This window comes from Helianthus annuus, chromosome 9 (genome assembly GCF_002127325.2).
Source record: "Helianthus annuus cultivar XRQ/B chromosome 9, HanXRQr2.0-SUNRISE, whole genome shotgun sequence".
NCBI classification, from domain to species: Eukaryota; Viridiplantae; Streptophyta; class Magnoliopsida; order Asterales; family Asteraceae; genus Helianthus; species Helianthus annuus.
Window position 1 is genome coordinate 100748063 of NC_035441.2, and position 15133 is coordinate 100763195.

Sequence of the window (15133 nt, forward strand, 5' to 3'; positions counted from 1 at the left end):
GCTGTTTTTTCTTTGTTTTTCTGGACGTGTTGTTTGCTGGTTGTGTTTGTCTCTGGTTCCCTAGTCTTGGTATGCCAAGGCTAGCTTTGTGTGCTATGTCAGGCACACCTTTGTACTTATTGATCTTTTATAAAATTTACTGGGGTAACCCTTTACCCAAAAAAAAAAGTGACCAATAACCGACCCATTTAAAGTTCGGGTAGGTCGGGTCAGTTCGGGTCGGCTTATTCGGTTTTCAGGTTTAAATGTAATATGAAAATAAATGTATCTTTTTTACAAAATATTATCATAATTATATTGCTAATAAAAATATCATCAACATTAAAACATAATATGATATTATAATGTTCAAAAGTCTCAAACTTATTGTTCCAAATACTAGAGACTCTAACCAAAACACATCTGTAAAAGAAAAGACAATAAATGTTTGGGTTTTTTTCGGGTTGGGTTGTTCGGGGTTTTGGTTGGGAAAAAGTGACCTGCTAACCGACCTATTTAAATTTTGGGTTGCTCAGGTTTCTCGGGTTAAAGTTTTACAGGTATTCTCTAATTCGCGTTCAGGTGACTTTAATTCGAGTCAAATTTCAGGTGTTCGATAAAGATGAACAACCCTAATCATCTATAGACATCCCCATTGTTATAGAAGTCACTAGTCGGTTGATAGGGTGGGGACTAACAAATAATCGAGATTAACCGAGGATTAATCGGTGATTAATCGGTGTCTAGTCGAGATTTTTACAACCATACACGACCGGTGAATTTCATATTGCAATTTGCAATATAAAAAACCATCAACGACCCTCTATTTGTTTCCTACCACCAGAAACAATTTTATTGTTTATTATTAATTAATTATTAATCAATTTTTGCAGATAATAATAACAAAAAATACAAAGAGGGATTACACCTTCAACTCGAAGAAATCCAAAAAAGGTCAAATAAAGACTTCGATCAACAAAACCTTTTCAGATCATCAATCGGTTTCAATCAAAAGCCATATTTTTCGATTTCGTTTTCATCCGTATGTACTCTGTAACTGATCTGAATCGTTTAAAGATTTGTGGGGGGCTATCATCTTGTTTCTGCAGTTTATGAGATATTGAATTATACTGGTAACAGCTTCTAATTTTGGATTAATTTGTTTGATTTTTAATTATTGTTGATTTGGGTTCTTTGTTGTTTATCTATTATTTCTGTTTAATAACTTGATGTTGTAGTTTGGACAATTAGGAATTAATTTTTCATTCCATAAATTATTGATTTTAAATATAATTTATAAACTGGTTTGGGGTATTGCATAAATGGAGATATGGGAAAATATGAAGTGCAGAAAAGTTGTTTGCTTTGGGTATGAGATCATTTTTGGAGTTCTATAATTTAGTTATTAATTTAATTTTAACATTTAATATAACCAGAAAACTTGTTAAGTTACATCAAAACAGAAGGTAGACGGGCAACAAGCTGAGCCGCCAACCCTTTCTGAATTGCAAACCCCAACCTCCCGAACACAAACCCCTGCCCCCTTGGGGTCGAACAATTGCTGTGGATAACCCGTTGAACCCTCGTCAAGAAGTTAATGGCTTCTGGCGCTAGGGAGCCAAAAGTATCAAAGGCAAAAGGGATAAAGACATGTTGGTTCTCTGCGCAAGCTTTAGCGTGCTTATCCACTTTCTTTGATTCTGCCTTTCTTGCTGCTAGTCCAGCTAAAAACCCATTTTCCTTTAAACCAACCAAAGGGGAAACCCCCGTGAGGTCTACACAAGCATGTTCCCCCCAGCCAAAGACGAGCAGATCCGCTGGTCGCAGAGTAGATCTCCCTTCCGTAGGGTCCGTGAGGAAATTCACAGGGGCCTCTTTCTTAGCAGAAATCCCAGCTCTTCTTAAGATGTCCCCCAAAACATCTCGCACCCAGTCATGCCGATATAGTTAAACCCAGGGAGCTCTTTACAGTGAACTGCGTGCTCCCCATATTTATCCATACAAGCTTTACGACATATCGGGCAGGTTTCATCTTCTGGGTACATAGGGATCATTAGCCGGTATTTGAGAATGGTTCTATATTCTACTGCCGACATGCATTGTCCTAACCCCTCAATCGGGATAACGGTCAAAAATTCCTGAGCATGGGGACCCTTCAGACACTCAAACACCGCCTTCTGGCGGGGTGACAAATCAAAAGCTTCTCCCAGGCTTTGAGCGATTTTGCTAAAAAGTGCATTCGCCAAAGTTTTTTGCGGCTTCGAGGGGGCGGTGTCCTTGTTAGAGAAACCGCCAATATCCAAGTCTGGGAGAGAGACATTTAAGCGTTCGAGAGCTTGTTGATAGTCTGGGTCAAGCCCGACGACCCCACCGTTTCGAAGGATATGATCCTGTAGTTCCCAAGACTGAGCTCTAGACGCCACAAAGGCATAAGCCCCAACATCTCGGGCTGAGAAGAGGCCCAAACCACCTAGACGCATTGGCAAAGATGCTAGACGCCACTGGAGGTCACCAAAGAAGGGGCCGCCACCCACTACTATGTCTTCTATAGCCTTTCTAAGGCCATCATCGAGCCGAGATATCGCATCCTCCATCAAATGGGGTTGACAAGTCCGTAGCCCAAAAAGCAACTTAGCAACACCCATGCACGACCTTAGCAGGAGGAGTTCACATTGGGGATCCCTCAGGCAGGGTAAGAGTTTCATAAGGTCAACCGCCCCCGAGGCTCGCCGCCCTGCCAACTCTCCAATAAAGCTAGGATCCCGACTAACAGCTCCACCAAGGAGCTTAACCCCCTTCTCTGGTCTACCGATCCCTCTCGGGAAAAGCCCGTCCTGAACTTTCTGGCCGTCGCATGTCGGCCAATAAACCTCTGTTTTCTTAATATTGAGATAAAGCCCTAGAGATGGCCCCTCCTCGTTGATGATGTCTAAGGCCTTAGCAACCTCAGCTTGTTGCCCGTCTACCTTCTGTTTTGATGTAACTTAACAAGTTTTCTGGTTATATTGAAATATAATGAACATTTAAGAAAAAAAAATTACTACAAAAAAAAAACATTTAATAAAAGTAGGGAAATGACTAGCAGTGAACTGAAAGAACTACATAAAAGTCTGTGCAATTTGCTTTTGATTTAATTTATGATAAATAAGACGGTTATGTAACTATATAACCATCTTCTTTTGTTTTACTATATCTATACTGCACTCAGGGGCGTAGCTACATAGAAGGGTACGGGTTCGGTACAAATTTTTTTTAGTGTTATATATTGATGTATATATATTTTTTTGAACGGCCAACGAATCCTCCAAATGGGTTACTGGCGATATATTGATGTATTTTGACATCGCACCTGTAGAAATTTCGTCATCGAAGCCATAGAATCCTTTAAATCGAACACTTGAAAATTTCCGAACCCGTAGGAAAAAATGTCTGGCTACGCCCTTGACTGCACTACCGCTACGTATAAGTGTTTATTTGGTTCGGTACTTGAACTTGGTTTTTAAGGAACAGGAACACACCCCATGAAGCAGCATATGCTTATGTTTATGTTAGTTATGCAGTTTCAAGCTACTAAACTCATTGGGGTTGAAATAAAATAAATATGATGCAGGGGGTCAACTTGACCATTCTTTTGTGGCTAGTTGTTGGTGATTTAGAAACTTAATTATTCATAGATGTGGTCTTTAAATATCCTCTTAAACAAATTACTGAACGGAGGAGGGTATAATGACCAAGAACAAGTAGATGGTAAGAGTTTGGTTCAATCATACAACTACCCGAGAAATGATAAAAGCACGAAGGAAGTGTTGGTACAATCACGCTTCATCAATGTAGGTTCATCTATTCTTATCTCATTCGTAGTTTTATAAATCTTGTTTTTAAATCCCGGTTTTAGTAATTAGGTTGTATCTATGGTATAGGTCCCGCATATAAAACAAGAACGAATGTGGGATTGTGGCCTTGTTTGCGTTTTGATGGTTTTAAAAACGCTTAATATTAACCATTATGATATTGAAGATTTGGAGGCTTTTTGCGGTACAGACAGGTAGTTTTTTCCTTTTTTAAATTTATTTTGAAGATCTTATTGTAGTTTATAGAGTAAACTTCCGTTTTGCTCCCTGTGGTTTAGTCACTTTAATGGTTTTGCTCCAATCCTTTAAAAATAGCCATTTTACTCCTTGATTTATGAAGCCCTTAATGATTTTACTCCCCGCCCTAAACGTCATTCATTTTAAACGTTAAAGCCTGTCACGTGCAAAACACCTGATGGGCAATTATGTCTTTTCCCAGCCCATATTAATGAATTACCTTTTAAAAACCTAACGTTTAAAATGGAAGACGTTTAGGGGCGGGGAGTAAAATCATGAAGGGTTTCATAGATCAGGGAGTAAAATGGCTATTTTTAAAAGTTTGGGGCAAAACCGTTAAAGTGACCAAACCACAGGGAGCAAAACGAAAGTTTACTCTAATTTGTTCTTTTTTGTGTGTCTGTGAGAACCGTTAAAAACTAAACGCACGGCACCCTACAAAATACACTGCTAACCAATGGGATAAGTTAAAACGCAACTTGGTGATTTAATTTGTTGTTAAGCACCGATAGTTTAACCTCAATTTTCTTGAAATGTTTTACGGTCGTGTTGTTGTGGCAGTATTTGGACTGTGGATCTGGCATATTTACTGCAGAAATTATCTATTAGCTTCTCTTACATCACTATAACTTTAGGTGCTAATCCTAATTATTCTCTGGAGACATTTTATGAGGTAAAGATATATATTTTTTTTCAAACGGAGTTAGACGTTTAGATCTTTATTTGGGTCATTCTTGAACTACTTTTTTTTTGTTTTTTGTTGAATTTTAAACTTGCTTTTGGCATGAAATTATGAACATTTATTTTAAACGTAAAAAACTTGCTTTTATTGGAATTTTATGTTTAAAACATATTTGCAGAAACAATTGACTGATGATATAGTAAGGGTCAATACGTTGTTCAAGAGATCAAAGGAAGCCGGGATAGATATTGAGGTACGCGCTATGATTTATGATTTTCCAAATTAATTTCAGTAAAATGGGCCAAGATTTTATAAATATATAAGTTTTATTGTTTTAGTAAATTGATTCTAAAACTCTTATGTTGCTAACAGTGCAGGTCAATAAAGGAAGATGAGCTTGCAGTATTGATTCTATCAGGAAAGTGTTTAGTGATTGCTTTAGTTGACCAGTACATTTTGAGGTATGACTTAACTGTAAATATGATTATTTATATGGATAGTCACATATATAACAATCTTGAGTCCCAAAAAATGACCCAAATGACTATTTGACTAAAAACTTACCCCATTTGACTTCCATAGAACTCTTGCGGTTTTGGGCCCAAACCGTTTCGTGTTTTTTTAAAGGTCAAATGGATATTTTTTTTTTAAATAGTGTAGTCAATTGTCTAGGTAGGTAAAGTTTTTCGGTCAAAATGGTCATTGTGTGTAATTTTTTCATGTTTTTTTAAATTAATGTCTGCAAAGTCTTGTATATTTGTGTTTTTTATTTTGAGTTAAATGCCATTTTAGTCCTTGTGGTTTGGGCCATTTTGCCAGTTTAGTCCAAAAGTTTTATTTTTCGCCTGTGGGTCCAAAAAGGTTTCACCATTCCCATTTTAGTCCACTGGGTTAACTTAATCCATTTTTTCTGTTAACGAGAAGGGCAATTCGGTCATTTTATATGTAATTCTGTTAACTAGAAGGGCAATTCGGTCATTTTATATGGCCGAATTGCCCTTCTCGTTAACAGAAAAAATGAATGAAGTTAATCCAGTGGACTAAAATGGCAACGTTGAAACCTTTTTGGACCCACAGGTGAAAAATGAAACCTTTGGACTAAACTGACAAAATGGCCCAAACCACAGGGACTAAAATGGCATTTAACTCTTTTATTTTTCTAGTCGGCCTTGGACGGAGGATGTTTATGTGCCGGATTTCTATAGTGGTTCCTCTGGTTATACCGGTGAGTATAACACGTAAACGTGTTAGTTTCTCAGCTATCAGTAATTTGAATTTGGAAATAAAAAATATTCTGATACGAAAAAATGATTCATTCTTTTCATGACTTGCATAGGTCACTATATTGTGATATGTGGCTATGATGCTCTTACAGATGAATTTGAGATCCGAGATCCCGCCAGTTCAAGGTATGGAATTTTCACACCATTGTTTTATATTCTCTCTTTTATCAGGTTAAACGGGTTTTGTTCATGTTAACTCGCAATTACGCGCGTGATGTTTAGATTCTTGTGATTTTTGAGTTTGTGTTTGGTTCGACCTGTCAACCCGCGTACACCACTCATTTAGCACCCCTATAAAATACGTCGATTTTTATAACTAATCCTAGTATACGAGTATTACGTTTTTTTGATTTCCAGCTTCGCAAACGAACCAAATATTATTTTATTTTATTTTTTCATCAGTTTTTTTAACTGTAAAAACAGGATTCGAGAAACAATCTCGTCAAGATGCTTGGAAAAAGCTCGCAAATCATTTGGAACAGATGAAGATATCCTCTTGGTAACGCGTATTATTATTTTTGTTTTTATTATTAGTATTATTCTAAATGTACATTAAAACTTATAATAAATATTGGACTGAACTGGCTTCTATTCTAAATTGCAGATACATCTGGAGAATACAGATACTTGAAAACACAGCCTGGTTAAAATTGACCTGGTTTTATATTTAAATCTAAATAGTTTTTAACGATATTTGGTTACATATTTAAATCTAAATATTTTTTAACGATATTTGGTTATATTAACATCCTCAACTTGTTGTCTTGGTCAAAGCTTAAAAAAAATTCATGTCTTTTTTTTAATCTTCTACATTTGAGTAATTCTCATTTAATTTATCGTTTTAAAATTAAAAGACACAATTGTATATTTGGTTCTGTTCTTTGAATATATGGCACATGGTTGTATTTAATGTAAAAAAAAAAAAAAAACAAATTGGATTTGGATTAAAGAATAAAACGTACATAGAAAGATAAGATGAAGGATAGTCATTGTACTATATACTTTAGTTTAATTTAATTAATAACAGAACCCAAATTGCTACATGCTATATTGCTATGGGAAGTGCATTACAGGAATCAAAGATCCACATGCAAAAACTCTTGCAAAGGAATGCATATTTATCATGCCACAAAATTCATAACATGATCAATATAACATACAACACTTTATCAATTCAGTGCTCGTATCAAAACAGTCCCGCGCGGCGAATCCTTTAAAACCACGTGCATGAATCAACCCAAAATCATTTTTAAATCTTTATAGAGACAGCAAAGAATCACACCCCAAACGTCTAAACGTTAGCTTGTTCCTCAGTCCATTTGTTCTCGGCTATTCTGGTTCAAGATTGTCTAAAACACCACAAACCGCCGCCACATACCTGTTGTGATAACCTGCAACCACCAGTACCACTGTAACTGTTCTGTCTCCTAATCACATCCATCCTCCTTGGTGTCGCCTTTTCTTTTTCTAACCCGGTGCACCATCGCCTTGCGTCGCCTAGTCACCGCTGAGCCAACACGTATGACCCTTCGTCTCTCCCTTAGTTGATCACCGTCTTAGCATTGTGATAATCCATCTCACTTATCACTTGATTAATTAAAATAATATATTTATACATATACATTCAATAAAATTATTATAACTCTAAAACCAAGTCTTATAAAATATTACGTTTTATTTATAATCAAAACTGGTTAGTTTTTCTTTCTAAAGTTATTGTACTTCGAACAAGAAAAAAATATTTTTATAGAGTCAACTGTCATTTACGTCCTTGTGGTTTGTTCACTTTTGTCATTTCAGGTCAAATTTCAAAATTGCACCATTTTCCTCCATGACATTTTGGAAACGTGCCATTTCAGTCCAAAAAAATAATCACAGTTAAAAATTCAGTTAGCTTAGGGGTAATCACAGTCAAAATTGCAGCTGGCTGGGATCGAACCCATGACCAACTGCCCTAAGCTAACTAAATTTTTTAACTGTGGTTATATTTTTGGACTCAAATGACACATTTCTAAAATGTCAGGGAGGAAAACGGTGCAATTTTGAAATTTGACATGAAATGGCAAAAGTGAACAAACAACTGGAACGTAAGTGGCAGTTAACTCATTTTTATATAACGATTTTTTGAAGCATTACATACAAACTAAAAATCATATAAAATTATATAATGTAGAAGAATTAACTTGAGAATGATTTAAACTTATATGCATTAAATCTCACAACAGTTGTTGACAAGTCTAAACAAAGAACTAGAGAAGTTTGATCTAACGATGATTACTAACAACAGATTATTGGCAATTTAACAAGAAACTCAATCAGCATCTTGTAACAGATATGGCATCAACAGGGCTGGTGGATTCTCCAACACGATGTATTCCTGTGACTGTCTCGATCAGACAATTTAACACATCCACACACTGGTTCCCTTCTCTCCTTGTATGAAGTAGGATGCACTTTCTCTCCATCATCATCTTCTTGATGGCGTCCACGACAGTGTTGAGTGAATGATCCGTAGCTTGATAATACACAATAAGCCCTCCAACAGTTTCTCAGTCTGTCTCGATCAAAAAGTTACACATTTTTTTGTCTTGGATTAAACACAAGTTGTTGTATATACTCCAAATTTCAGCCTCAAGCGCTGTATACGATCCTCCCTTCATCTTCCCCATATACCCGCACACCCATCTTCCTTTTCCGTCTCTAATCAAACCCCCATAACATGACGGGCCCGGATTCCCCCTTGAACTTCCGTCTGTGTACAACTTAAACTTTGACTACATACCGCTATTGTGATATTTCGTTGTTTGGAGAAAAAGAATGTGATAAAATTACGTTAAATGTTTCGAGATCACTGCTTTGATATATAAGTTTGATGCCGGCTTAAATTGGGCTAATAAAGGCGAAAATTTGGGTTGGGCTTCTAATCTTAAATTATCTGTATTATGGGCAAATAAAAGGCACGAACAAGGAAGTTTTCGGAGGGATTGTATATTATGGGAAGTAAAATATCCGACTTATCCTAAAGTTCATGTCAAACTACTTAAAATATTATATATTTTATTTCTTTCATAAAATTGTTTGATGATGACATATTGTAAAAATATTTGACCGACTGTAAATGAGTTATAAACAGTTTAAAAAAGTTAAAAAGGGCCATGATCAAGTTGGCAGGCGTAGGTTGCCAAGTTGTGAATGAGTTGACTTTGTAGAATATATTATGAGAACGGGTTAAACATGCTAATATGAATACGTCTTGGTTATTAAATGAATTTGAAACAACCAAAACCTGATTATTTTCATATCGCATTGCATTCCTGACATATCATGAATCGCCAGACCTAAATTTGAGGGTGATGGTGGCAATGTTTGATGGCATAGCATGGCAACAACATCGCATATGACAAATGGTCAAATCAAGTGGGAGATGGATAAGGGAGCATATGTGAGAGAGGTTTTAGAATTTGTGTTAATGAATTGTCTCCAAACCATATATATATCATAATATAACCATTTAAAGATAAGTGCATTTTAATCTCATCTATCATTTTCCCTAATTTAGTCGTATACTTCTTCACTTTATTAAAACTTGAATATTAATACATCATCGTATAATTTCTCTTAACCCTTGCCGGCCATATACTGTCAGCATGAATATATAAAATGAATAGCATTGGACTACTCACTCACATTATATTTAATATTTATTTGTAATAATAAAGTCATAGTAATTTGTTTATAGGCTTAACAATATTTTATCCAATTATAATACAACTTGACGAATTAAATATTTTGACCATGCATAATATAATAACCACCTTTACATCATCCCACAACAATACACAGCCCAAAAACAATGGACATCACCACCACCACCGGCGCCACCATCCCAACGCCGAGCCTCGCCACCAGCAGCCGCCGTCGGTTGGTGTTGCTACCGTACCCGCTACAAGGCCACATAAACCCCATGCTTCAACTCGCAAGCATCCTTCACTCCAAAGGCTTTTCAATCACCATCCTCCATACTCGTTTCAACGCCCCTGATCCCACCAACCACCCTCACTTCAACTTCATGCCCATTCCGGGTGTCGCGGAGGAGAACCTACCCGTCTCTGGTACCGACAACTTGATCCGCTTAATGCGTTATCTCAATGATGAAGGTTTGGGCCCAATTCGGGGTTGTTTGGAGAAGTTGTTGTCGGAGGATGCCGGAGTTGCAAGTTTAATCACCGATGCTCAATGGTTCGCGGTCCAAACGATCGCGGATGGACTTGAGCTACCGAGGATTGTTAATTGGACTACTAGCGTCTCGGCTTTTCTTTCATTTTCTGCCGTCCCAATTCTCCGGCAAATGGGCTATTTCCGGCGACTCTCCGACGGTATCTATAATTCTTTAAAACAAAGTTACCTGATAAAATCTCACTTATAACAAAAAAAAGAAAAAAAAAACTATTGGTAAGGTCTAAAGGGGCGGAACCAGTGTTTTGAGACCCGGACCGGCCGTTCGGATCGGGGACCGGAGGTTGAGCCACTCCGGGTCATGGTATCGGGCTGGAAATGCATTGAACCGGAGTTGAACAGGCGACGCGACTGTTGGACCGGGAAACTGGCCGGTCGGACCGGTTTTTGGAAGGGTTGGACCGATTTTTTATATATTTTTTCAGATTCAACCCTATTAATTTTTATAACATTTACCATACCTTCTGGTTCTTACGTCTGGTCTGATTCTGAAAACATTGGATGGAACGGTAATAAACCTTTCCTTTTTTCCGAAGGAGATGGTGCTTAAAGTGGGACTCCGATTCTTAGAATTTACAATATATATTTATCTAACTTGCAACATGTATAATGTAGATATGAAGTCAGAAGCATTAGTCACCGGGTTGGAACCACTAAAAGTTAGGGATGTATCAAGGTTTTTGACTAGTGACCCGGAGGGTGCGGGCGAGTTGATGGAACTCTTGGTCCAAGGAATGAAGCCGGCTCAAGCGATAATATGGAACACGTTTAAAGAGCTCGAAGAACTCCAACTACCAAACCTAACTCGGGGATTCCCTAATCGGCATTTTATGATAGGTCCGTTTCACAAGTACTTCCCAGCATTGTCGAGTAGTCTTTTGACACAAGACAAAACATGTATGTCATGGTTGGATAAACAAGAGCCCAACTCAGTTTTATATGTTAGTTTTGGTAGTCTAGCCGGGGTTGAGGAATCCGAATTCCTAGAGATTGCATGGGGTTTAGCTAATAGCAAGCAGTCGTTTCTATGGGTTGTTAGACCCAGATCCGTAAAAGGGTCAGAGTGGCTCGAGGCATTGCCAAATGGGTTTCTTGAGAGAATTGTAAAAGAAAGAGGGTATATTGTGAAATGGGCTCCCCAACTAGAGGTATTAGCTCATCGTTCAATAGGTGGTTTTTGGACTCATAATGGATGGAACTCAACGCTTGAGAGTATTTGCGAAGGGGTTCCGATGATTTGTTCACCATCGTTTGCAGATCAACTCCCAATAGCAAGAAATGTAAGTGATGTGTGGAAGATTGGGGTGGAACTGAAAAATGGGTTTGAAAGGGCGGAGATTGAAAGTGCGATAAAAACATTAATGGTGGATAAAAAGGGTTTAGAAATGAGGGATAGGATCATGAACTTGAAGGAGAAAGTAAACCTTTGTCTAAAGAAAGGGGGTTCATCGTACTCATCACTTGAGGATTTGGCGAGCTATATTTTGTCAAGTTGAATGCTGTTATAGTGATGCATCTTGTTTGTCATGTTGAATGTGGTTATAGTGATAAATCTTGTTTATCATGTTGAATGTTGTTATAGCCTAGGTGACATCTTGAGGGTGAGATAAGGCGTATGAACCATTTGGTACTGGGTTCGATTCCCACAAAGGGATTTTTTCCTGAATTGGTGTATCCTGGTGAGGAGATTGATATGATCGGGTGCCGTTAAAAAAAATAAAAAAATTAGACCAGTTAAAACTTTGTTGTATCCAGATTTGAGATGCCACTAAATCTAACACTTCATAGCCATTCTATTTGTATGATCTATGATACTTTGAACCCTCTCGTTTCAATACACATCACAAAGTTATCAACCGAGTTTAAAGAACTTACATAAAAAGTGGCATATAAACCACTTAATTATTACTGCTCTTAAAGTCTTCATATTACAAAAACTGGTATAAATAACCCAATTAAGCTACAAAAATTGGTATAAATAACCCAATTAAGCTATCAAATTTGTTTAAGATGACACTAAAAGTTATTAGATTAGAATCACCAACACCGTAAAAAAAGTTATAGTGTATACTTGAAATGGGTAAGCAAACAAAGCATGTTTTACTAGTTGGTCAAAAGTGTAACATGTGAACAATACTGTTCACACAATTTGTCCAAGAACCCAAGATAGAATTATGTAGACTTCAATCAGAATTTGTTTTATAATTTTTTGCCTCTCTGTAAAACTCTTATCAACTATCAAGTATCAAGTGATCATCTTTTATACATATCCCATTATCCATATTTTTAATCTTCCAACCATCTTGTAATCCAAGCTGTTAACTGACTTGAACAATCAAAGTTCAACAATTTAGGTTCTCTAGATAGCATCTGATCATTTTACGATCAGACTATCTATCAATCATAGATCATGAATCTTTAAATTTTGTTCGTCTCTATACCCAATTGATATATGACCCGACCACACTTTAAGTTTATTAGACGTGTATCCTCCACTATTCCAGTCATGGAATAGAGAAATAAATCAAAAAATGGATTTTTGTTCAAGAATGAAATCTTGTTGGAACTGTCCATATCCGGTTCATCCTTCGGATCATTATGAGAGAAGTTGATCGTTAAAATGATAATTGATAGTACAACAGAAGTACAAGCTATCAATTCTTTTTCTAGATTGGAATCCTTAAAAGAGGTCTATGGGATCATATGGGTGCTTATCCCTATTTTTAGACGAACTCAAACATGAGCCGAACCCGGAAATCGTGTCATACATATGAACCTGAACACGACCTAAATATTCACGGGTTGACTTGAACACGACCCGCAACCCAATTTTTTTTTATTTTTTTCCGCAAATTAATATATGAAAGTTAAAACATACTAAAAGCACAAATGTATATAATATAATTACATTTAAATTAAAACCTTATGTCACTTTGTCTTTTTAAGTTATAACTAGGATTGCGACCCGCCGCAATGCGGCGGGGATTCTTTAGTTATAACTAAGTCAATCTAGGACGCGCACGTTATGTTAAACCTGTCAAACGGGGAAAAAATAGATGATGTAAAAACGTTCACCCACACACGCACGTTGCATCGTGTTAACTCGCAAAATTTAGAACGAAACGTAAAAACGTTAAACCAAAGATGCACGTTGCGATGTGTTAAATCACAAAATTTAGAACCAAGCATAAAGCGAAAAATTTGCAGAAAATGAAAACTATAAAGGACCAAACTTGAAAGTAAAAAAAAGTTATGAGGATAGATTGCAAAAGATAAAAAGTTTTGGGTTAAAAGTAAAAAAGCAAATAGTTTTGAGTTAAAAGTAATTTATGAAATACTTTTGGGTGAAAAGTAAAAAAAAAATCAATTTTTTTAAAAAAAACCCCCAAAGCCAACGTTACGACAACCATATGCATAACCATTTTTTCTTTGAAAACCCCCCAAAGCACACCTCGCGTTGCGGCGGGGCGTAAAACGGTGTCAAATAGTACTAATGTCAAACAACCGTGATTGACCACCAACACTGACTCGACTTAGGACATGCGTGTTGCGACGAACCTATCAAACATGGAAAAATAGAGGTAAAAACGTTGAACCACACATGCACGTTGTGCGACGAACATGTCAAACATGGAAAAATAGAGGTAAAAACGTTGAACCACACATGCACGTTGCGTCGTATTAACTCGAAAAATTTAGAACTATACTAAAACGAAAATTTGCGAAAGATGAAAAGTATAAGTGACAAATGTTGTGAAGTTAAATTGCAAATAATGAAAAGTTTTGGGTTAAAGTTAAAAAACAAATTATGCAGGGTTAAAATTGTAAAAGGTAAAAACCTTAGGGTTAAAAATAAAAATTAAACTTTTTTTTTTGGGAAACACCTAAAGCATAATGTACAAGTGATGATGCACAAAAAAGTTGCAAAGTTATATATGGAATAATTATGACATCAAATACACATCAAATTTAATTTATGACATAAAACATATTGTAAAAAAAATATCTATTTATCTAATAAATGGGGATTAAGGCCGATGTCATAAAGTAGCCCTCCCCCAATCATAGGCAGGTATTTCAAAAAGGGTGATGTCAATTCTTGAAAAAATGATGTCATCTTTTTTCTAAAACACATACATGACCACATACATGCACACATACCTACATAAGTTAACCAATAAAACGATTTTATCTTAATTAAGAAAATAAAAAATAATTAACTTAATTAAAATTTTTAAACAATAACCGAGAGTAATTAATATCTCTGCAACATCTTCATTGGGCCAAACCTTCTCCCTAATTAAACCCTGATTCTTTTGCACGCTGTTATTTCTCTCTGATTTCAAAATTCAAACCCACTGTCTTCTTTCTCTTTCATCGCAAGTTCTACACTCTTCTGTAAATTAGGGTTTTTTGGTCCTTCAATCTGTTCAACCATCACCAAATTTCTCAAATCAAACCTCTCATCTTACATCTACGAAGCTTATAAGGTACGTTTGTTGATTTCAATTCACAGATTCACTTCAATTTACATGTTAAATCTTCTATTGATCCACCTAAATTAGCTAATTTGAATTAGAAATTCATGATGATGAAGATTATGATGATGACAATGGAGAGGTATAATTGTCTGATGTCTCAATTAGATTCTGTTGTAGCTATGCTTTTGTTTGTGTCATTCTGATGTGTGTTTTATAAATGTCGAAAGTAATTTGGTTATAGGGAGATGAGAGGATCATTGATTTCAAATCTATATTCGGTGATGATTTGAGGTTGTCGGTTCTGCAGTGGTGATGCGTGTTAGTGTGTATATGTTTTAGGTATATATTTTAAGCCCTTTTTACACTTTTTAGCCAAGTTTTAAA

At 36.3% G+C, this 15133-nt stretch overlaps 2 protein-coding genes across 2 annotated transcripts; both read left to right on the top strand.

Moving 5' to 3' along the window:
- Positions 1 to 819: 819 nt before the first annotated feature.
- On the top strand, positions 820 to 6835 carry LOC110877702 (guanylyl cyclase 1). The gene is made up of 10 exons (XM_022125895.2): positions 820 to 1112; positions 3590 to 3809; positions 3900 to 4024; positions 4629 to 4740; positions 4928 to 5002; positions 5122 to 5210; positions 5913 to 5974; positions 6086 to 6158; positions 6456 to 6531; positions 6637 to 6835. Exons 2-10 carry the CDS (start codon positions 3654 to 3656, stop codon positions 6661 to 6663), a joined length of 795 nt encoding a protein of 264 aa, XP_021981587.1. The 5' UTR covers positions 820 to 1112; positions 3590 to 3653; the 3' UTR covers positions 6664 to 6835.
- Positions 6836 to 9885: 3050 nt separating this feature from the next.
- Positions 9886 to 12070, top strand: LOC110877701 (UDP-glycosyltransferase 76B1). Its single transcript, XM_022125894.2, has 2 exons — positions 9886 to 10408; positions 10884 to 12070. Exons 1-2 carry the CDS (start codon positions 9886 to 9888, stop codon positions 11762 to 11764), a joined length of 1404 nt encoding a protein of 467 aa, XP_021981586.1. The 3' UTR covers positions 11765 to 12070.
- The last annotated feature ends 3063 nt before the right edge of the window (positions 12071 to 15133 follow it).

Excerpts from the sequence above, each read along its gene's own strand:
- LOC110877702 (XM_022125895.2), top strand. The coding sequence starts at position 3,654 with ATGTGGTCTTTAAATATCCTCTTAAACAAATTACTGAACGGAGGAGGG. Across the intron at positions 4,741-4,927 it reads CTCTGGAGACATTTTATGAG|AAACAATTGACTGATGATAT; the intron begins GTAAAGATATAT and ends ACATATTTGCAG. Across the intron at positions 6,532-6,636 it reads CAGATGAAGATATCCTCTTG|ATACATCTGGAGAATACAGA; the intron begins GTAACGCGTATT and ends TCTAAATTGCAG.
- LOC110877701 (XM_022125894.2), top strand. The coding sequence starts at position 9,886 with ATGGACATCACCACCACCACCGGCGCCACCATCCCAACGCCGAGCCTC. Across the intron at positions 10,409-10,883 it reads TTTCCGGCGACTCTCCGACG|ATATGAAGTCAGAAGCATTA; the intron begins GTATCTATAATT and ends TGTATAATGTAG.